This window comes from Eumetopias jubatus, unplaced genomic scaffold, assembly GCF_037043125.1.
Source record: "Eumetopias jubatus isolate StellerSeaLion01/CBP00866 unplaced genomic scaffold, mEumJub1_p1.0 scaffold_4, whole genome shotgun sequence".
Taxonomy (NCBI): domain Eukaryota; kingdom Metazoa; phylum Chordata; class Mammalia; order Carnivora; family Otariidae; genus Eumetopias; species Eumetopias jubatus.
Window position 1 is genome coordinate 14,925,478 of NW_028274810.1, and position 23,084 is coordinate 14,948,561.

Here is a 23,084-nt window from a genome sequence, read left to right on the forward strand (position 1 = left end):
ATGGGGCTCTCTCCCACCCAGTTCTCCTCCAGGAGTCGTTTGGACAACTCCCTTGACCCAGCCTCCTCCACCTCCCCCATCTGTAACCTCTCCTGCCCCACTGCCCCCCAGTCCCAGAGCTGCATCAGTGTGGACTCCAGACAGGGTCATGGGGGTCAACTCGTGGGCCTTCCTGTGGTCTCAGACCAGGGACGGCCATGGTAGCCACAGCCCCTGCGGGCCTCAGAGTGGGCCTCTCTGTGGGTCAGTCACTTTGTCTGGGGGCTTTCCCGGCCAGCGTGGTCCACCTTATTCCTTCAGCAGTGCCAGTATCCAGGCCAGCAGAGCCTGGTCATCCCCCTTTCCCAGAAACTGAAGTGGGAAACCAGGGGGCAAACAGGCTGTTCCTGGCAGAAGGGCACTTTACTGGAGTAGGGGAAAGTGGGCTCTTTCCCCTTGGCTGCCCAGCAACTGACCTGGGCACGGGCCATGCCTTAATCACTTTAGCACCTTGTTCAAGGGGTCATCAGACGCCCAGCCAGACCCCGGGCCCCCACCAGCCCCTTCCTTACCAGGGCCCGCAGTCTGCACGAGGTTAACCTCAGGCTTCTTCCTTGTCGTCTCTGATTCACTTTCCTGTCTCTGGCCGGATAATGGTTTGGGGTTTGGCCAGGCCCTTCTGCTGGCATACTCGAAGACAGAGTTCCTGACCCTGCCTCCAACGGGCACCCACTGCCTCCCAGGGCTACTTTCCCCTGGGTCTCCTACCTGCCTCCTGCCTCAGCTCAGAAATCCCTGAGCTACAAGGCATCTGAAGCCTCACCCAGTCGGAAAACACCCAGCTCTGCCATCTTCAGCTGAGATGAATCAGGCGGTGGCAGCCTCCCTGCTCCCTGGTGCCTGCCCAGAAGGCAGCTGTGTTTAGCCCGGGCCCCCTGGGACCACTTGGCAAGGGCAGCAGCAGAGCCTGCTTTATTTGGGGGCAGACCTTTGGAGTCCACATGGTCCTTTCCGGTGTGTCCTCTCAGACCAGGTAGGCCTGGCTTGTATCCTGAAACCAGTTCTAAGGATGAGGAGAAATCTGAGGTTCGGGGAGGATACATACTCGCCCAAGTCCACACCACTGGGCAGTAAGAGATCCAAGCCAACTATGTACGTTCTCTTGCTCTGAATCCAAAGTAACTATTGTTCTGTAGTTACGACACTCCTCAAGCAGCCACTTGCAACCTGGGGAACCCGGGAAAGGTCTGCTGAGAGTCTCTGGCCTTTCTTTCTGGATGCCTCCTGGGGCTTCTGGAAAGGCAGGTGAGGGGCAGCGGTGTTTTTTCTTGTTTGGTTGGTTTTTCCATCAATCCTTGAAGTATCCGTTCCATCCATAGCCCAGTGATTAGTTAGGGTTCTAACCTAACCTCATCTCCCATCAGAAGCCAGGGAGAACCTTCCGCTGAATGAATGTCCCTCTTCTGCTTGGCTAATGAATGAGTATAGTTATTCAATATACATTCTATGGGTTAATACCGAGTAATACCTAGAAAAGGATACCCACAAACTCTGGTCAAAATTTGCATTGTTATGCCTTCGTTGGCTCATTTAGTGTTAACCTTTTGACACGCATTTATTGAACACTTACTGTACGCCGCGTACTCTCAGGCACTGGGATGCAAGGAGGGTTGCAAAACAGTTCCTGCTACAGTTCATGGCCCAGTGGGACAGACAGACAAATTAACAGGCTCTCAGTCTGTGGGAGCGCAGAGGAAGAAGGCACTAAGCCTGGCTGGGCCTCAGGGACCTGTGTCAGGCTGGGAAGGCTTCTCAGAGGAGGTGACTTTTAAGGTGGACCTCGAAGGCAAAACTACGAGTAAGTTTCTTCAAAAATCTTTTCTGAGGGGCTTTTCATGAATGATGGGAAATGTTCAAGGGAAATGAAGAAATAGGGTGGTAGTGGGGGGGTCAAGGGTACAAAGAGGGACGACAGAGGTACCTGGGACTTAATCCCTGGCCAAGTTTGTTTAGGGCCAGTCCCGACCCTATAACCTTGGTCCCCTAAGTGCAAGGACCCAAACGTTTTAGTCCGCTCGGTCCACTAAGATTTCCGCAATGGCGCGAATGTTCTGTTTCTGCGCCCTCTAACATGGTCGCCACATGTATGGCTAGTGAGCCATCGAAATGTTGCTAGCGCGACTGAAGAACTGGATGTTTACTTTCATTTTGTTTTAATTCATTTAAACTTAAATAGTCCCCACGTCAGACAATACATGTCTCCTGCTTCTCGCGCTGTCCACCACACTCTCATGGGTGGGGAGGCCCTTGTTTCACTGGGCTACTTAGGGCAGGCGTTTGGGCTGTGCTGGGCCTTTGGTCTCGCTGGCCTTCCCGAACACCCGTCCTGCCCCTCCAGGCCACAGTGCCCAGGGGCAGGATCAGGCCCTAAGACCCTTCACAAAGGGTCTTAAAAAAGACCTGCTGACTCTCCCCCTGTCAGCCCCACCCAGTCCCCAACAGAGGCAGCACTGATCCACCTGAGCCCTGCTCCCACGCAGCCACCTGGCCCCAGACAACAGGGGACAGCAGGGGACCGCTGGGGACCGCAGGGGTCCGCGTCAAGGAGCCTGGTCCTTGCAGGCCTGGGGCCCTTGGACAGAGCCCAACCAGCCATTTTCCCAGGCTGGGCGAGGCTGGGCTGGAGCAGGGGCCACTGGCCAGGCCTGAGGTTTGGCTGGTTTCTGTCTACTTTCCCACTAAAACAGATATGCCAATGAATGTGTTCGGGACAGCAATGATGCAGGAGGTTTTGGTAACGAGCCTGGAGCTTGGAGAGAACCTCCTTCCCCATGCGTCTTGGAAAAAGCTTTCTGAGCTGGGGCTCCCCCAGCAGCTGCTGCCCACCCACCCCCATTTTTGCCCCCCACACCCCAAAAGCACTTTTCCCATGACTCACACGTGGCAGCTTGTGCACTTCTTTTATTATTAAATATATAAGCAGCTTCCTATTTTTTTAAATAGATATTTAAATGACTTTATATAAAATAATTCACCACTTCCAAGTATAAAAACAAAATCTCACAGTGTGTGAGCCAACGTTCCCTCTCAGTTCCCTCAACGAAGGGATTCCTGTGCAGGTAGCCGGGGGAGCCTCCCAGAGGTCTGGGGGAGCTCCCACACCTGTGTCACCAAGCGCCCACAAAGAGCTTCTGCAATGGGTTGGATTTGCTTTCTTGACTTTTTAAAATACTATACGTTTGGGGTTGGGGAGGAATGCCTTTTTTCTGTGGGGTATTTTTTTTTCCCCTTTCACTTTTAAATACATATTTTCTAGCATCAAATATAAGAGTCTGTGACTAGAAGGAGCCCCACAGGACAAGTTCCCCGCTGCCTTTCCTTCAGCTGAGAGCAGCAGGGCAGGGGCGGGGATGGGGGGCAGGAGACTCCCACTTTTGAGGGCAGGAAGAAAAGTCCATGGCCCAGCCCAGCGGCCAGGAAGTGGGGGGAAATCTCTTGGTGGGGGGCCCAGGGCAGCAGGAGAGGAGGGGCACTGGCAGCACAAAGGGACCACGGCGGGCCATCAACGACCCGAAGCCTACTGCCAGCTCTCAGAGCAGTGGCCACGGGCTGGCCCAGGAAGCTGAGGCCCTCAAGGCAGACTTGCAGGTGGATGCCTGGTCCCTCTCCTACCCCGGCTGGCCTGGTCAGAGAGATAGTGGAGGGGCAAGCGCTGGGGGGATCGCTGCCTCCCCGGGCGGGGGAAGAGAGAGAGGGTGGGAAGAAGATGGGAGCTGGGTGGGGTGCTGTGAGGCCAGCACAGGCTTGCTGCTGTGATGGGGCCGGGGCCTGGTATGGGAAGGAGACCAGGCTGTGGGGTCGGGGTGCAGACGCCCTCTCCCAACCGCGGCGGCCTACCCATAATTGCAAAGACCCAGTTTCAGTGGGAGCTTGCCCTGCAGCCTCCCTCTGGGTCTGCCTCTGCCCTCCCCGCCCTCCCTCCCGCTAGTCACTTCCCTCTTGGGAATGTCAAAGTGCAAGATGCAGAAACCTGCGAACAACGACGATGCAGCCTAAAGACCAGCTCTGGCTGGCGGCCCAGGTGCTTTTCCCATCCCATCTGCCCTGGGGAGTCGAAGCCTGGGTCAGCAGAAGGTCGGGGCTTAGGGGCTCCCTCAGTCGACAGGCAAGGCCAGCTTGGGCCCTCGGCGCAGGGCGCTGGCGAGAGGCTGGAGGGGCGGGACGATGCATAGACGTTCGCTCACGGGGATGGACGGGGCGGGCTGTTCAGCAGGCAGGTTCAGTATTCACAGTGCAATGGCTTCCTTCAGGAGGGGAGCCTCTGCGCGGCCTCCCGGAGAAGCACTGGCAGAGCTGGAGGGAAGGTGGGGCAGACGCCAGAGCTGGCTCTCCAGCTTGGCATCGGAGCCAAGCCAGACAGGTCCCGAGGGCGGGGCTGACCTCCCCTCTCCGCCCGGCCACCAGCAGAGGGCACTTGGGCAAGCGGAGGGGTGTGTAGGCCCCCTCCAGGCTGTCGGCAGGGACCCGGCAGGCCCCGGGGGCCTTCTCTTCCCGGCTTCTGGGCTGCACACCTTTACGGGAAATCCAGCCGGGACGCTGGCCCGCCCTGCCGATCTCAGGCTTCTCTCTCCGGAGACAAGTCCCTGCTTGTTGGTGTTGGGTTCCCTTGGCACCAGGCGGTCCTCTGGGCACAAGGGTTCTTCCATTCCTCAGTGCCCTTCCCACATCCTGCGGGCATCCGGGTCCCTGGCCCAGGTGTGGCTTGGAGGGGAGTGGGAGGAGGGCACAGCCCCTGAGGTGCAGAAGGTCCTCAGCCAGGCTCCCCAGCCTTCCTCCAGTGGATGGGAGCCTCCAGGGCCCACGATAAATATCAGCAGCGTGGGGTGGGGGGGGACGGGCATCCTCCAGCCCTCTCCTAGTCAGTCCAGAGTCTGAGGGTCAAGGGCAGGGGAACCCCAGCCTCGCTGCTCTGCTCTGGTCCTGGCAGGGCAGGAGCTCTTGCGGTAGGCAGGTCACATTCCCAAGAGAACAGCTGGGGAGGGGTGGTGGTGGACGCTCCCATCACGTCTCCTCCCGTGGAGAGACTGTCCTGCGTGCCCAGCTGTAGGGGAGAGAAAGAAGGACCGGTCAGCCGAGTGGGAGTGGACGGAGGGGTCGCTGAGGACATGGGTGGGGGAGGCAGAGCGTTCCTGTGGGCTGGTGGTGCTGCTGCAAACAGGACTTCCTCCCGTCTTGTCCCTTGCCTTCCCAGCCACCCCAGACACCGCAAAGGACCAGGCGGCTTTTCCTGGCAGTGGCCCAAGCCTCTGGCCAGACTGGCCTCACCTCCTACCTCCTCCTGGGGAACTAGGGACCACAGGGGGAGGTAAAGGGGCCTGGTAGAGGCCTAAGCAGGCCTGGGAGAGGGGGTCGGCCACTGCTCGAAGTGGCGGAGTCTGACAGGGAGCGAAGGGGGCACTTGAGTGTCCTTAGACCCCTCCTCAGGTAAGAAAGTCTCACTGGCCTGGGGCCAATGAGCCAAGGGTGATTCCTGCTAACTCTAGCAGAGAAGAATTTCTTATTCCCACCCCTACACCGTTCATCACAGAGGGTCATCACGCATGATACTCTGGACAGCCAGGTCATAGGTAATGAAGAGGGAGAACCAGAGGCAGTTCCGGCACAAGGAAACTTCCATCCTGCCACTTGGCGTGCTAACCACTAAGCAGCCCAGCCTCCTTCCCGGTGGGCCAAGGGACTTGCCTCCAAGCATCATCCATGGGAGTCAGGGCCCTGCTCTCTCCAACCCCACCCCCAACCTAGTCCCTTGCCCAGCATCCTCAGAACGCTTTGTTCCCAGAACAGAAATCCCCTGGACTCCATCCAACAGTTTGACTTTGAATCCTGTGTGGAGCTTCCCTCCCTGACCATCCATAGGCCCTCCTGGCAAAGTCCATGATGGACAAGGAGGGCAGATGGGACCACAGCTTCTGGCTCGCAGCCCATTCCCATGCTCTGGAGAGGCAAGAAGGGAGAACCATAAACTGGACATGAGCCATGCTGGGTACAGCTGGGCCACAGGCCCTTGCTGGGGCTAGGAGGGAAGAAGGACCAAGTGAGCGAGCTCCACCGCCCCGACGTCCTCATTCCTTGTAATGGAGGGCTGGGGTCTGTGTTTTCTTTCTGAGAGTCCCTCTATCAGTCTCTCTGCCTCTGTGTTTTTCCTCTTTCTTGTCAGAGTGGTAGATATTCTAGGGGCTGGCCCTGAATCTCCTGAGGCTCCTGGGGCCTGGGCTGGATGTACTGATCCAAGCAGGGTCCGGCTGTGACCCCTGCCCTGGGCTCCCTCTCTAAGTGAAATCTTGAGGGGAGGAAGCGGAAAGGTTGTCAGGACCTAAGAACAGGCAGAAAGGGAAAGCAGAGGAGCGGAGAGGAGATGGGACAGAGGGCCAAGACCCCCCAACAAGGGGGGAAGGTCGGCAACCAGTCAGACGGTGGAGCAGCCCTGAGCCACGAAGGACCCAGGACCTCGGTCCCTCCTCTGCTTTACCAGTCCTGAGGGGGTCTGGGTCACCCTCACAGCCCTGCCTGTGTCCCGTCTGATCCGCTCACCCATCTTAGCTCACCCCACCAACGAGGGGGACCCCAGGGTTCCAGGTGTGTTGCTTCATGCTCTTCTCTCAATAGGCTCCCCTGACTCTGAGCGCTTCTTAGGCCCCTTTTCTGTCAAGGAGTGGCCCAGACCTGTCACTGTACACATGGGAAGGTCCTAAGGCACTCGCTTGCTTTTGGCGTGGGGTGTGACTGGAAGCTCGAATGGGTTACCCCAGCTAGTCGGCCAGCCAGCCAGCCAGCAAATCAGGCCATTAGATAGCTACCTAGTCAGTTAGCCAGTCAGCTCACCACCAACCAACCAGCCAGTTAAGCAGTTACCAGCTAGTCGGTTGGTTAGTCAGAGTCACCTAGCCAGCAGCTGGTCAGCCAGTCAGTCAGAGTCAATTAGTTAGCTGGCTAACGGGTCACCCAGAAAGCTGGTCGGTTAGAGACGGCGGGCCACGCTCAGGTGGTCAGTCAACTCTTAAGCCAATCAGGCCACATTTATTGAGTTTTTGGCAAGTATGGAGAAGCCTTCTCTGTATGAGAACATGGGACAGAAAAAAAATGCCCAAAAAAGTGGAAGACACAGTCCCTGCCCTCAAGGGGCCTACAGCCTTCTCAGGGATGTGGAATGTACATATACACATAGAAGAAGATTTGAAAATGGATAAAAACAACATCCAAATAAGTGCAAATGATATAGTATTAACCAATTACAAAAGGGCTGAGGGGTAGGAACTGAAGAGCAAGCAGAGGGTGGTGGAGTCAATCTGGAAGAACTGGAGGTGGGGGCTGCTGCCTGGAATCAGGGAGCCAGGGCTGAGGAACGATAAGGGTTACATCTTTATCAACAACGTGGGTGAGAACAATAGAAGGCACTCCTCAACGTGCAGGGAACACACTTGGGAGGGCTAGGAAGACAGAATGGGGATTTAAAACAATTTCCACTGGTTCAGGTGATGGACAGAAACCAACAAGGTGGTTTTAACAAGGACACATGTAAACTCCTGCACCCAGGTTAAAAAAACGAAGTTGTCCATGTACGGGAAAGAAGGCCTGGCTTGATAGAGGTTTATGGGAAATGGAATTCGGGGTTTTAATAGACAACAAGCTCAACATATGACAACAGTACGATGCAGGTCTTAAAAAAACAAACAAACAAACACCCCACTAATGCAATCTGGATCTGCACGAGTAGAAGAATATGGTCCAGATCAAGGAAGCTAACAGTCCCACTGTACTTTGAGCTGGTAGACAACATCTGGAGCGCTGTGTTCAGGGCTGCATGCCCCATTTTCAGAGGGACATTGACAAACGAGTGTGTCCAAAGGAGGGCGACCAGGATGGTAAGGGGTCTGAAAACCGTATCATATAAAGAATGTTTGAGGGACGTGGCCACACTTAGTTTAGAGAATTCTTAAAGGGGGTATGGATCACTGACTTGAGACACTGGAGGGCTCTCATGAGAAAAGGAGGGAGGATCATCGTGGAGGGGACAGGGAAGTTCCCTGGAGGAAGGACCTCCTCACAGCACTCCTGGGAGATGACAGGGAGCTTGCCTGGGACTGGGAGTACGGGCTCAGCAGCTGGCTGATGCCCTGTCGGGAATGCAGAGAGGCGAGACCCCTATAGGGTGGGACGCTGGCCAAATGACCTCCAAGAGCCTTTCCAAGACTAAGGTTCTATGGATCCATGGATCTAAAAGCAGGGACATAGAAATGATCTTGGCTGGGGAGAAGGGTCAGATGGGGTGCAGACCAATAGAAAGCTGGCAAGAGGTGGGTGTTAGGGCCAGCTGCTGGAGGAGCCTGGGTGCCCAGCTGAGAAAGGTTTGGGCTTGCAGTGGTTGGTGATGCAAATTCCCCAGGAGGGTGAAGACTTTATGCAAGATTTTGGTTGCTCTGGAATGGAAGGTGGCAGCAAGACTAGAAACCGAATACAGAAATAATAACCCGATGCATGGGTAATAGTGCCTGGCCTCAGACTGAGGTGGGGGGGGGTGGGAAACGGGGTGGGGGGAGACCTGAGGATCCCAAAAGGAGACAGTAGGCAGGATCTGGTGATGGATGGAAAAGGGAGTAGGACGGGAGGAAGTCAAGTGTGGGCCGGCCTCAGGGGAGTTGGTGGTACCACCAAGGTCGGGTGATTAGAAAAGGGGGTAGCTCATTTTAAAGGGTGGAGAGAGATCCAAATCAGAGTCTTACCTTAGAAACCCCTCTACACTGGCAGTTCCACCTGTCTGTCCTCATCCTGGGTCAGGGGGCTGCAGGCAGAGCATAGGGCTGGCATAAGACTTCAGCAGAGGCTGAGGAGTGAGGGAACCCCTTCAGTTTGTCCCCCAACCCTCCCATGCATGTGCTCCAGCCCTCTCAGATTCAGAAGACCCAGAACTGCCTAACCCTGGGAAGAAATCAGGAAAAATCCCAGATAGCTAGGAAAGAAGAAACACCCTTTCTCCTCTCCGCCTCCCATCCTCTTCTGAGCTCCACTTCCTCAGAGCAAATGAAAGAACACCTCCCCCAGATCTAGAAGGGAGACAGACGCCAAGACAGCCATTACCACCCCCCCGCCCCCCACCTCCGTGCCTTCCAGAGCAACCCTACCCCCCCGGAAACTCTTACCTGCCCTCTGATTGCTCCGTGGGAGAATCCACTGTCTGAGGCTCTCGATGGCTCTGGGGACAGACAGTAAAGAGCAGGTTCACTGAGGAGCTGGGGAACGGCGTGGGGACTGTGGCCTCACCCCCAGGCAGCTGGCCAGGGGAGTAGATGAGAGAGTTATCAAAGTCTCCCCCAGCCACCCAGACGCGGGGATGAGCCGCCGGTCCAGGAGAATGTCCTGAGGCCTCCCTGCTGGGGACGCCCCTTCTCCTCTCCCCATGCAGGCTGCTTCCTATGGGCCCAGGCTCCACAGAACTCCCAGTGAACGCCCTGCCCTGACACCCGACACAGCAGCACTCTCCTCAGCTAGCTCCCCTCACCTGCGGGTTCTCTTCCCACTCTCGGCCCAAGAATATTCTCTCCCGGTCCCTTCCCGTTCACCTTATAAGCCTGGGTCCTCCCCCCTTTTTGAAGAAACCCTCCCTTTTCGCCTCCTATCTTCTGTGTTCAGTTGGGCCCCCGCCTTGGTGTCGGAAGAAACCCAGGCAGCGCCCAATAATCCTCCAACCTGCTTGACCCGCTCCTGTACCCAGGCTGTGCCCCTGGCCCCATGGGCTGCCCTCCTTCTCTCGGGGGCTCTCCTTACCCGCCGTCTCCGCCTGTAGAACAGGAGACCACCGACAGCCAGCAGGACCAGGATGATGCCGGGCACCAGCAGGTGGAAGGTAAACCCGGGGAGCTGAGGGTCAGGGGGTCCCTCCTGCTGCCTCTCATGGCCTGTGTCAGTCAAAGGAACGGAGTTAAAAGGGGCCGGGACCCCGGCCGCCCCCTCACTTGCTCGTCTTCCTTCCAGCTCTGTGAGGCTCCTTCGATCCCTGGTGCTCCTTCTGCCCTCCAACTCCCCGAGGGGCAGCACATAGCCCCAGGAGTGCCTTCTGGGAAGCTTTGGCTGTGCAGAGAGGGCCGAGGGACTGCTGAGGCCTCGTGGGGGCCGCGGCGGGGTCCTGGCCAAGCTCGGCTCCTGGTGGTCTCTGGACGGGGCAGATGGACGGTCTGTCTTCTCAAGGGTGTGACTCTGGGCCTGGCCAGCGGGTCGTGCAGGGTCCACCGTGGGCAGGGGTGTGCCAGGCGTGTCGTCCGGCTGCTGGCCTCTGGCTGCGTGGGGCAGTGGAGAAGGTGCTGACAGGCGGCCACTGGGCCTGGCGGTCGTCTCGGCCTGGACTCTGCCTCCTCCCAGCTCTGCCCCTTGGGGTACGGGACCCTCACTAGCCTCTCCAGAGGCCTCCTCCAGGGTCCAGTTGGTGCCCAACGCAGAGTCGAGAATGTCCTCCATCCCAGGGACGGGACCCCCGACGGAGGGCCGGGGCTGACGTGAATCTCCGCCGGGGCCGGCCTCCACACCTGGGGGCTCCGGAGATTCAAAGCTTGGGCAGGTGCTCCTGGGTGATCGCGGCTTGGCACTTCCTGGGTCCAGGTCCACTGGGCGGGGGGGCCGCTCACTGGGCAAGAGGGAGCTGCCCTCTCTCCCCTCAGAGTCAGCCCAGGTCAAGCCGGCCATAGGGGCCATGGAGGGGGCAGGGGGCTGCTGAGGGGAGGCAGAGGCCAGGTCACTGCTAGGGGTGGCTTTGGGGTACAGGCAGTTGCAATCAGGCTTGGTCACCACATCTGAAAGAACCACAGAGAGAGGGAGAGAGAAAGACGGGGAAGAGATAGAGTCACCAGCCTCCGGCACAGCTTTCCCGGGGGGGGGGGAGGGGTGGAGAGAGGGATATGGGTCCGGGGGTCCCTCACCCCCTAGTTCAGCGCTGGGGCTGAGGAGAGGACAGGACCGGAGCCAGGCAGAGAGCAAAGAGTGGGGTTTAGAGGCACAGGCTGGGGGCCGGGGGCAGGGAAGACCAGGGGACAGCCTTTCCTGGAGTTCCAGCTGGCCAGGTGCCAAGCCAGGGTTGAGCAGCAGCTAGCCAGGAGGTGGAGCGGTGGCCTCCCGGACTAACACAAGTCACCCTCGAGTCCCATAGACAGTGTCGGCTGGAAGGCAGCGAGGTGGTTTCGCGCATAGCCAGGGGCCACACAGCCACAACCACGGGCGGGGGCAAGCTGGGGCTGGAACGTGGCCAAGACTTGAGGCCTTGGGACTGAAGCAACGAGACTGGACTTGGCCATTGGCAGGTCACGGGGCCTCAGCCCCTGCCTCGGGGAGCAAGGTTGAATGCGGGAGGGCACACGTGGCATGGCATGCAGAGACGAGGACACGCAGGGCACGCGTGTGTGCGGCTGGGCCTGCACGGGAAGCTTTGGAACGATGCTCAGACTTCAAATCCAGCCTTTTCCCTTGAGGGGACACTTAAGGCATCCTGGGGACTTCTGGAGCCAGGGTATCCTGGTGGTGGTTCACAGCAGGGCTCCTGGCACAAGGGCCCTGGCTCCCAGATGGAGCCTCGCTCTCTCCACAGAACCCCCTGTACGTTCAGCCAGCCTGCAGAGCCGGTGGGGAAAGCCTCCATGCCTACAGAGCTCTCCGAGAGGGGCCCCTTTCCCCTTCCCTAATCTCACAGCCACCAGCATGATCCTTCTTGATGCCTCCACATGCAGACATATTTGGTGTGCATGCACACACATGTCAGAAAAGACATGCGCCCAGGACCGCCCAGAGGTACATGAAGCCACATATGTACACGAGAAAAGCACATCTGCACACACAGGGGCATGAGTAGCAGTGAGGCTGCCTCCCCAGGGTCCCTCCGGCCTCCCTCCGGCCCCACGTCTCACCTGCCAATCCCTGCTCTGTTCCCTACATCCTCCCCTTGTCCTGCACTCCCTGGCCCTTTCGGTGCTTACCTTGGCTGGAGCACTTAGCAAAGCTGTTGTTGCAGTTCTTGCTGAAAACGTTCCAGTCCTTTTTCAGGAGATTCTTTGTTTCATTAAAGACATTCTTGATCTTTTCCAGCAACTGCAGGGGTGTCTCATAGAAAGTTCGGACACAGGCCTGGAAAGAGAGCAGGGGGGCCCCCCTTGGTGAGGAGGAGCATTGGTCCATGTCTCTAGCTTGTTTGCCAAACTCCCCTGGCCTTTCTCACATCTGTCTTCTTTTTCTTTTTCATTTTCTCCCTCCCCTTGCCCCTGGTCTGTGGTGGAATCAGTCCTGAGATCTTGAGATATGCCATTTATTCGCAGATCTATTTAACACGAATCTGTGTGCCAGGCAAGTACCCGGGAATCATGCAACTAACACCAGAGACATGGTCGCTGGCTGAGCTGGACACTGAGTCCAGCAAGGCATTGGCCTTAAACACACTGTTATGAGTGCAGTGAGTCACATGGAGAAGTGTGGAATGATCTGAGAATGTAATAACAACGGGGAACTAAATGAGGGCTCATGGGGACTTTCCCCATGGAACCAATGGAAAGATGAGCAAGAGTCAACCAGGAAAGGAGGTGGGGTTGGAGAGAGCTGTCTGGGTGGCGGAAACAGGCCGTGCAAAGGTCCTGAGGCAGGAAAGAGCCTGAAATGTCAAAAGACTGAAAGACAGCTAGAGTGGCTACAGTAGTGCCATCTAGGAAGAAGGTGACAAGAGAGGCAACTGAGAGAGGTCAGCAAGGGCCAGGTCCTGCAGGCTCTTGTTGGCCATGTCGAAAACTATTAACTTGATTGACAGAGTAAAGACAAAACATCTGAGGGGTTGTTAGGGAGGTGGGTGGCGGCACGATAAGACTCAAGTTTTAGAAGGATCATCCTGCAGTGGTGGGGAGCAGGCCACGGAGCCTAGGGTCCTTCTGGGGCATTGGTATGCCTTGGAAGGAGAGCTGAAGCTACCCCCAGGCCTGCCTGTTGAGCCGTTTTTTCCTCTTCTGCTCATAGGCCCCACTCTCCCCACACCCACTGGAGCTCTGAGAAGCTTCACACAGGTAGGCCCACCAGGCCTACCTGCTGATGACTTCCAAACACCGAGCTCTTCCTGACAGTGGGCTGCATAGGGAAGGACTGTAAGCTTTACTAGGCTGTGAGGTCCTCGAACCCATCTCTGAATGCCCACGGCCTGTGCAGAGTAGGCCCTGGAGAAATGCTGACCCGATGGATGAATGAACGAACGTAGGCGTGAGAAGACCTGTGCTCAGCTGCACCTCTCACCAGCTAGGTGACACTGGCCAAGTGGACTACCCAGTTTGGGTTCCTTTCCTCTTCTGTAAAGTCAGAACCACCATCCCTTCCAGCCTCCCCACCAGGGCTGTTGTCAGAAAGAGGGTCGCTGCCACTCTCTTGCCTTTCTTCATAAACCTCCGTCTCCTTCATGCCTCGCCTCATACTTCATAGAGAAGGCAGCAACCAGCAGACAGAAGGTCCCACTGCCCATCTCTGACACAGAGGCGGTGCCTTCTCTCCTCAGGGGCTCTGAACCCCTCAGCCGACTGGCTCCTCTAGCCTCGAGGCTCCCTCCCTCCTCAAGTCCCCCCTGCTGCTTCCATGCTGGAGCTAGGCTGGTGAAAATGCAGATTCCCAGGCCCACCCACAGACCCAGCGAATCAGACTTTCTCGGGGTGTATCCTGGGAAGCTGGAATTTAAACAAGCTCCCCAAGGGATACGTGTGAACCTTAACAGTGGAACACCTCGGCTTTAATACCCCTCGGTAAAAATGGCTCCTCCCACAATCCCACACTCCCTCTGGTGACCTCTCCCTTTTTCTGGGCCCTTGTGGAGCCGAGCTCCACTTCTCCGTTCACCCCCATCAGCACGCACCTCGGGCAGCAGCTGCACGCTGCCAGGCCCATCGGACACTCTTCTGCCCTCGTCTTGCTGGACTTCTCAACCCCGGTTGATAAAGGTGACTACTCTTTCCATCTTGAGACACTCTTCTCCACGGGCCCCCAGCGAAATCAGTCCACTTGTTTTCCTCCTGTCTCTCAGGCTGATCCTTCCCAGTGTCCTCATCAGGTCCCTGTGTCTGCCTGGCTTCCGAAGGCTGGGGTCCCGGGGCCCTGTCCTACCATGTCCTGCCTTCACACGTGACATCCTCGCTGCTTCCTCTTACGTGTGCGTCTCGCCGGCCCAACTCGAGACCTGTGTGTCCAGCTGCCTGCTCTGCATTTCCGCTCGGCTGTTTCACAACATGGGGTTCATGTACCCCAAACTGAGCTCCTGCTCTTCCCCCGAGCCTGCTCTGCCTGCTGCTCTTCCCCATTTCAAAAGTTCAGCAGCTCATGGGAACGCCTATGTGCTCCAGACAAAAGCGTCCTGGAGGCCTCCCTTCCCTCAGCTGCTCACCCCCACGGCACCCCCAAATCCTGTGGGTCCTTCCTCCAAACTGGTCCCGGGAGCAGAGCCACTTGGTCCACTTGCAGCACCCTAGTCTAAGCCTCTAGTAACTCCGGCCCCGACTTGCGCCCCCTGCTGGCCTCCCAGCCTCCATTCCTGCCCCCCCCCCCCCCCCCCCCCCGTCCACTCTCCGCAGGGCTACCAAACCCGCCTCACAGTTAAGTACGACTGGGTCACTCACCTGTTCACCAGGGCATCCCTCACACTTCAGACAACATCCCAACGTCTTTAAGGCCCCCCACGGGCCCCCCTGGGTCCTGCTTCTTCCCCTCTCTCTGTCTCTTCCACGCCTTGGCCCTGGTGACCACCTTTTGGGCTCCTGAATGTGCACGTAGCCCACCTCAGGGCTTTGTGTGTAGCCTTCCCTGTTCTGGAATTCTCTGACCAGCCTCACTGCTTCCTAACTCTTACTCCTCTTTGGACCTCAAACGAATATTCTCTTACTCGGGAGCCTTCTCCTTCCGTTTTTCCCTACCCCTTTTTAAGTGAGAGTGCCCTTTGTCTCTCTGAGCCCCAGGGAGTCCCTTTACAGCTCCCTCCCTCACCTCCTTCAGGTCTTCCCTTGCCTGGTCATTGCCACCCTACGTTCCCCCATATTTTACTCATATGTTTTGTTAACTGTCTCAGCCCCTCCCCCAAAACGTGAGCTCCTTGCCTGTGAAGGTTTTTGTCTGGTTTGATCCCGGCTGTTTCCTATAGGCACTCGGGAACTATTTGTTGAATGAATGAATAGTCCTCACGCTTCGTAATGCTATTTATTTGTGTCATTCTTTGTTTAATGGTTGCCAGCCTCCCCTTACCAGAAGCCCCGCAAAGGTGGGAACCATGTGCTTCTTGCTCGTGACGACATCGTCAAGTCCTAGCACTGTCCCCTGCCTGGCAAGTCCTTAGCAGAGGTGCACGGGGTGAATCCGTGAATGAGAGCGTGAGTGCACAATGACAATGACATGGGGGGGCATGGGAACACACTCTGCGCCTATGGGCAGGCATGGGACCGCCAAAGACACACCCTCTGCTCTCGCTCCGTGCTCCCAGCTCCAGAACACTCCTACCTTGTCCTGCTCTTCATAGTCCTTGGTGAAGCAGCTCTTAAGCCTCAGAGACAGTTCCTGGAGCTTCACGATGACATTGGCGTTGGGAGTATTGTCTTTGAAGCGCATGGTGTCCTCCATTATGTCTTGCACCAGGAGAAATGCCTTCTTAAGATAGCACACGGGATCTTCCTGAAAAATGAGAACCTGGAGTTTATGGTCGGGCTGAGGTGGTCTGGGAACCCAGGCTCTGTGACAGGTGCCCTCATCCCTGGCAGATGGAGGGCTGCAGCCTGCCCTACGCCTGCCCCTGAGGGGGCTTGCCCCTGAGCGGAGGGCCGTGCCACTCCAGTAAGAAGGGGGGCGCTGACCCCAGCTGCTCTTTCATGCTCTCTCTCTGGGATCTGGAACTGCTGGGAATTGGGGTAGAGGGAAAGACACGGGGTTCTGATCAGAGACATCCTCAGATTTCTGGAAGATGAGGCTTTAACTGGAATGGGAGCTCATGGGTAGGGTGGGTTCTGGGGGAATGCTCTCTGTCTCTGTCTCTCTTTTAGCTTGCTTTCACAAAAAGTCCTTTACCGCGTGGCTCCTTCTAATCCTCCGGGCCACAGGGGAACTAAAGACCACCCGAGGGTCCAAAGAATAACCTCAGTGTTTTGTCTCCCTGAGAGATGGCAGTTGCCTCAAGGGAGAGTCTGCTTTAGCTGTTCTTAGTACCCAGTCCTATCATTTCCTAGTGAAGGAAATTTGCTATGCTTGTTAAGGTGTGAGTGAGTGAGTGAAATACCAAAGCTATTCTTTGGGCCATGAGGTGGTCTACAGTTCTAACAGACGCGTGCAGAAGCGCAGAGATGGAAGCAACCTCTGGGCACATCACAGAGATTTTTGTATGAGGCACAAAATGAACAGATGTGGACTAAGGGATGGGGTGGGGGCAGTTGAAAAGGCATCACAGGCACAGGAAGAGCTTGTGCAAAGGCTGGGAGGCCGGGAGGGGCAGGCAACGGGGTGGGAGGGTGGTGGTGGTGGGCAGGACTGCGCCGTGTAAACCCCAAGCTGGCCAACCTGGGCTTTCTCCTGCAGTGAGGGGCGCCCTGACAGGTTTGGGAGAAACGAAGGCATTAGGTTGGAGTTCCGAGAGCTCCCCCTACTGGTGGGATGATGGGTGCATTAGAAGCAGGGAGGCCTCTTAGGAGGCTCTTGAAACTGTCCAGGCAACTGAGTGGGAGAGGCTAGGGCAGAACCCAGAGCTGCTGGGAGGCAGAACCAGCAGCCCTTGGTGGCTGGCTGGGTGTGGGGTAAGAGGAAGAGGGAGAGGGCTGGACCGACTCCCTGGCTGCTTCTCTGTCTGTTGGATGGACATGTCATCCTTAAGCAAAGCATGTGACCCAGAAGTCACACTGCTTTGCCTTAGGCCCTTACAGCCAGCCTGCCTGGGTTCAAATCAGGCCTCCACCACTTAGTAGCCATGCTCCCTTAACCTCCCTGAGAACAATAAGCAAGATTAGCATATCACATAGCTGTTACCGTCAGGATTAAATCAAAAGTACCTTGCGCATAGTAAAACCTTGATAGGTGCCAGGGCCAGGAGAAGGGAGCGGCAGGGGGCTCGAGGACCCTGCTCAGCCCTGGACCCTGGCACCCCAGGACTGAGCACCAGCGACCCTCCCACCCTCACCCTACCCAGTTACAGGATTTCTCCTCCCTTCGTGCTCCCACATATACCCACCTTGGGAAGCACATAGAGGGCCGGCACATGGGCCTTGTAAATAACCATAACTCACCAACTGCTCCTGGTCTACAAACTCGAAAGCAATCTGGCAGGAAGTCTCCATCTGACTATCGATCTGTAAGAGAGAGCAGGCCAGTGGTGGCCGGGTGTCTGCAGCTCAGCTGAGCCCACCTAAGAATGAAAACTAGAGTTTCTGGGTGGATCAGGTTTTGATCTTCCTCTATGTCCCCACCAACCATACCAGGAAAGACAGAGCCAAGGGAAAGACTTGTGCCTCCCACATGACCAGCCCACCCAACCCAGGTGGGCTGTAGAAGAACAAGAAGTCTCCTCCTCCTGCCTCCCACTCCATGAAATCTGACAAAGAGCCATTAGTTATAAGGAAGAACTCTCTAAGAGGATACAGGGCATAATCTTCCATGACAGGTACTGAGCTCCCCATCGTGGCAGGAATTCAAGCCTAAGCTAGACAAGCTCTGGGGATTCAGGATCTATAGGGGCTGGGGCTAGATGTCCTTAAAGCCCTCCCTGGCCCCCAGAGCATTCCAAGCCTCGAAGAATGCTGTGGCTCTTGGTCTAGCTGGGACAGCTGCAGCAGCTACATGCGAGAGGAAAAGTCTAGAGGTAAGAGAGGCAGCAGGCCCAGCCTACAGGCCCCAAGCTCAGGGCCCTGGAGCTGGCCTTAGCCAGTGGTGCTCCACCCTGCCTGGCTGGCCAGAGGGATGGTAAATTCTGAGCAGGACTGCGGCCACGATGGTAACCTGATTCTGCCCGGCTGAACCACATTTGGAATTGTTGACCTCTCTGGCAGCCCGATTAGAATAAGGCACGGGCTCCTTCATGGCGGCCTGGGTGAGCAGTCCTTCCCAGCCCCGGGCTCAGGCAAGAGCCAGGAAAGGGAGGGTGGAGGGCTGGGAGTGAGGCAGGAGTCTCCCATCCAGATCTGGCGGTGGCCCTGATGCCAGGCTGGCGGCATGTGTGAGAGCCCAGGAGTTAGAGGCAACATCTGGACACAGCAGGCAGGCTGGGCTGGCTCCCTGGAGGCAGCATCTCACTGAGGGAGAGCAGGCCTCACCAGCCTCCTCCGAGTCCACAGTTAATCTTCCAGGCAATCATTAACCCAGGCAACCTGCTGGAAGCCCACCCTGTCTACTGGCTGTGGCAGAGTCACAGAGGGCTTCGGGGTTGGGTGTGGGTCAGAGGTCCTTGAGCCCAAGAAGATCAAGGAGGAGAGAATCAGTGGAGCCACGAACCAGGGCCTGCACAGCCATATTTCTCTGCCTGCAGCCTTCGACTTTGACCCTGTTCCCTGGCTCCTGCCTCAGTTTCCCCAGTGGGGAGAAGGTAGATAAGCACGGCCGCACACTCACCAGCTGCTGGAGGTACTGCAGGTGTCCGTTCCCGATCATGTGGCTACAGTGTTCTGACACCTCCCCAGTAATACTCCCGCTCGCCAGGAGCCAGACCAGCAGTAGCAGGGCCTGCAGCCATGTCTGTGATAGAGAGGACGTCATTACTTCCAGCTCTCCGTCTCCCTAGGAACCCCCATGCCCTGCCAGGAGGGGAGAAACAACAACCTCATACCTATAATGCTCCAGGTTCTGCCCCTTGCCGTGGGATGCTGCGTTCCCCAAATCCAGCTTTCTCAGGATTTCCTAACTGGCATGCACAGTCTTGCTCTCCCTTGATAACTACCCACATGTCATCTCCTCCAAGAAGCCTTCCCAGATTAATGAAGCCAAGCCTGACTACGCTCTGAACTTTTCACAAGGACCTGGGAAGTGTTCCTACCAGTCTCAATTTCACTTACACAGGAAACTCCTTGAGTGCAGGACTTGCATCTGCTCATTGTTGTGTCCCTGCAACATCAAACACGAGCCAGACATCTTGTAGGCTGCCCGCTCCTCTCAAGTTCATGTTCATGCACCCACTTCCAGACTCCAAGCCAGAGACATTTTCCCTGGGCCCAGCCCTTCCTCCCACCTGACTCCACACAGGTCTGGCTCTGCTACTGGAAAAACCAAGGCCCCAAACTCAATTTCACTGGGAGCTTATCCCATGCTGGAGATCTTTTGGAGCTCTGGGTTTGTGTGTCAAAAGGAGCCCAATGGCTTAATCAGAGGCAGGAGTGTCAGCTCTAGGCCATCCCAGCCTTCTGGAGCCCCATCGGGCTCTGCATCCAGCCAGCCAGCTCTTATCATGACCGGGAAGTTTTCTGAGATCTCTCCCTCCTTCAGCTCCCGCCTGGCCTGGGAGCTGTTCATCCTCAGAGCAATGGGACTGGCCCCTGACACCCCATCATTCCCCTTCCTTCCTCTCCCCCTCCTCTTCACCGAGGTCTCCTCAACCCTCTCCCTGGCCCAGGTCTCCCCTTCTCCAGCCAGGGGCAGAGGGACTCTTGAGCCTTCTTTCCTCCAGCTCAAGGTTGCCTCCTGGCAGCTGATGTCCCCAGATTCAGGGAATGCTGTCAGGGTGGGGTGACAGCCGGCCCTTTCCTGGGCTCTGGGCTCTGCCTCAGTAATCCAGATGATGAGACAAATACTGCAAATAAACAGCACATTGGAAAAACAAGGAGGCTACGAAACAGCCTACGGCCTACAACAACATGCTGATTTACATATAACTATAAGCCCCAAATGTTTGTTAGCTCCTACCAGGGAAGAGAGTCCCTGGCTGTGCTACCAGGGAGGGCACAAGGAGAAGAGGCCTCAGTGAGGCTTTGAGAAATGGGGAGAAGTTGATGGCAGAAAGGGGGAAGGGGAGGCCTGGAGGGAGGAGGCACGGGGTGGCCCAATGCCATTCGGTAAAGGGATCTGGTGAGGGTCCTGGCCTGATCCGGGGGAGGGAGAGTGGAAAAGAGGGAGGACAGTCATGGGGGGACTTCGGACTCTGCTGGGCAGTTGAAGAGGTAGCCCTGGGTGGGAATGGCCGCCCAGGTCCTCCCAAACCTTCAGTTTCAGGACCCATTGGAAACGCGGCCAGGCAGAAGGTGTGTCTCTGTCCCAGGCCAGCTGCCCCTGAGGCTCTGAGCCCCCCAGTTTTGGACAGTATGGAGGAAAGAGCCCGTGGGAAAGGGGATACTCAAGAAGACAACCTTGCCACAGGCTCTTCGGGACACTGATGTCTGAGGACAGCTTCACCCCAAGGGCTGCCTGGCTTTCAGAGCTATTTCAGGCACTGGTGTGGGGAAAGTGCAGCCACCGCGTGGGAAGCTGACTTTGAAGGTGGATCCCAACCCCTACCCCTGGGGTCCCAGTTTTGCCCCAGAGAAGGAGCTGGGTGGGCACCCAAGGGTTAACACGCTGGTTCAGCTCGCATGTGGCTGGGCTGGCTCTTCTTCCTCTCCATTCTTCCTCCCGCCCTCAGCCTCAGCCTCTGGGACGGCCACGAAGGCACCGCTGCGGCAGGCCCACGGACATCCCTCAGTCCCACCGCCCAGCCTCACCTGCCCCTTCCTCCTCATCAACAAGGGCCCTGGAGGGGCCTCAGCGGGGCCAGTGGGACCAGACCTCCCGCTGCTCCTGTCTAAAACCAGCCCCCTGCCCTCTCCACCTTTGCTTTCCTCACGGTCTCCCTCCAGACCTTATCTTTGTCTTGTTGCCTATCAGCTCCCCCTCCACCATTTCCCCTCCCAGCCCTGCCTCCTCTCTCTCAGCTGGGCCCTTCCTCCCCTGTGGATCTATCTGCTCTTCCCCTTCCTTCTCAACCCCACCTGCAATCCCCTTCGTTCCCCTCCAAATATCTGTCTGCTTCTCTCCCGGCCAGGTTTCTCCTCCCATTCTCCTCTAGGGCTCCTCGGAAGTAAACCTCTGGGAGACCACTCTACTGTTCATTGACAGTGCCGCCCTGCGCTTTCTAGGAGCTGCCCCAGGTAGTGCTGGCTATTGGGTCCAGACACCACCCCCCCCCCCGCCCCATGCAGGCCTGAGCAGCCCCTAGCGCACCTAGGATTCTGCACCAGCAAACCCTCCTTCCATCTTCCTCTGCTAAGCCCAGGATCTCCCCAGCTGACTGAACCAGATTTTGCAACAAAAAGATTCAGAACTAGTCCCAGGCAGCTCTGGAGTCCCGTCCCCTGCAAAACAGACTTGATCCAGCCACCCAAGCCCCCAGTAGCTCGTGCCAGCCTCTGGAACAAGTAGAGGCTTGCCTGACTCCTTCCTTCTGCCAGCAGGTTCCTGGGCACAGGCCCTGGCATTCTGTAAGCTGGATGACCCCTGAACTTCCCCCACCCAGAAGCGTCCACTCCCCAGCAGGGCCTGGAAGCACGTGTGTGGCCCACGGGGAAGGTGCCCACGGGGAAGGCGCCACACTCAGCGCACAGCCACTGCGCCTGTCTCTTGGCTGAGTCGGGTCAGAGGAGAGAGGCAGGGGCTCACACGGAGCTGGTCCAGAGCCTCTGCCCGAGGCTGCTAACCCTTCTCTCCCGCCAGCGGGTGGCTCAGTGTGCGCCTCCGCGCAATGGGAGTGAGCAGCCTCCCTTTCCAGGAAGTACCGCAGCCCCGGGAGCAGCTGCAGGGCGCCACCGGGCTCAGCCGGGGCGCACCCGGGACCTCGGGCAGCCGGCATGCAAAGATGGGAAGGACACCGGAGCCCGCGGTCTCCGCGGGGGAGCGTCGCCGGCCGGCGCGCGCGCGGGCAGTCGGTTCCGAGGAGCCGCGCCGCGCCGCCCGCTCCCGCCGCAGCCCTGCCGGCCCCCCGCCGCCCCGCGGCCGCCGCTTACCGTGGGAGGGCAGCGCCCGGCGGCGCCCCGCGAGGTCATACGGGCAGCTGGGTCCCGGCCGGGCGCGTCGGCCGCCCTCGCTCGCTCGCTCGCTGGCCGCCGCAGAGCCCGCGTCCCGGCCGAGGGCCGCGCTGCCGTCCCGGGGGTGCGGAGAGCGGACGGCGGCGCCGAGAGCACCCAGGCAACTTTCACTTTCCACCAGCCGGGCTCCACTGGCCAGCTCCTCGGCACAGCCTTTTAAGCGGACTTGTGGGGCATGTGGTTTATGGGAAATCACCTTGGACAGGCGCCAAACACACAGACGCACATACACACACACACATACACACACACCCGCGCGCGCACCCGCGCGCGCGCACTGCCACAGAACCCAGACACAGACACACTCCAGAGCCCCACTGATCCGCCTCCCCTCCCCCGCCCCTGGGGCTGGTCTTCCCCGTAGTCCTCCCGGTCGCCCTGTTTTCTGTGCTCAGCTCCGTAGCCCTCAGCAGAGTAACGCGGGCTCCACCGCCTCCCGCCCTTCCGCGTGCCGCTTCGCACCGAGCCTTTTCTTTCCTTCCGCGCTCTCCAGGCAGATCCGGTGCTCTCGCTCGCTCGCTCTCTCTCTCTCTCTCTCTAATATCCCTCTCGAGGGACTTTCCCTCCAGGCCTGAAAATTCCCAAATCTGAGCAGGAAATGGGCTGAGAGCAGGGGCAAACACTGGAGCCTGGGGCCTCCCCGGGCGGCGCGCGCGCCGCAGCACCTGGTGGCGCTGGAGTCAGCGGTTTGCAGCAGCCCCCTTCTTCCCAGGCGGCCCGCCCAGCCTCGGCTCTCTCATTCCCGGGGCAGGGTACAGGCGGGGAGGTCAGCTACCTGGCCCGGAGCGGAGGGACTGGGTCCCGTGGCACAGAGCCGGGACGCTCTGCTCTGTGCCGGGAGACACTCTGGGCACTTGAACTGCCCGTGATGTAAATGCTGGCTGATACCCGAGCGCTCCTTCCTGACCTCCTAAATCTGGGGTGATTGGCACCTGGGCCCTAGATTTCCGCTGATGCTTTTGGAAATGCATTTCCAGAGATGCTGAATCACACTTTGTCTCGCCCTGCGAGCGAATCTAAATGAAGGATGAGCCTATTAATTATAAT

General features: G+C 57.8%; 1 protein-coding gene across 1 annotated transcript; it reads right to left on the reverse strand.

Moving 5' to 3' along the window:
• Positions 1-2,920: 2,920 nt before the first annotated feature.
• Positions 2,921-22,211, reverse strand: CSF1 (colony stimulating factor 1). The gene is made up of 9 exons (XM_028101995.2): positions 21,957-22,211; positions 18,604-18,726; positions 17,286-17,348; positions 15,520-15,690; positions 11,994-12,141; positions 9,802-10,820; positions 9,177-9,229; positions 8,760-8,818; positions 2,921-5,080 (listed from the first exon to the last, which is right to left on the reverse strand). Exons 1-8 carry the CDS (start codon positions 21,993-21,995, stop codon positions 8,773-8,775), a joined length of 1,662 nt encoding a protein of 553 aa, XP_027957796.2. The 5' UTR covers positions 21,996-22,211; the 3' UTR covers positions 2,921-5,080; positions 8,760-8,772.
• Positions 22,212-23,084: the final 873 nt, after the last annotated feature.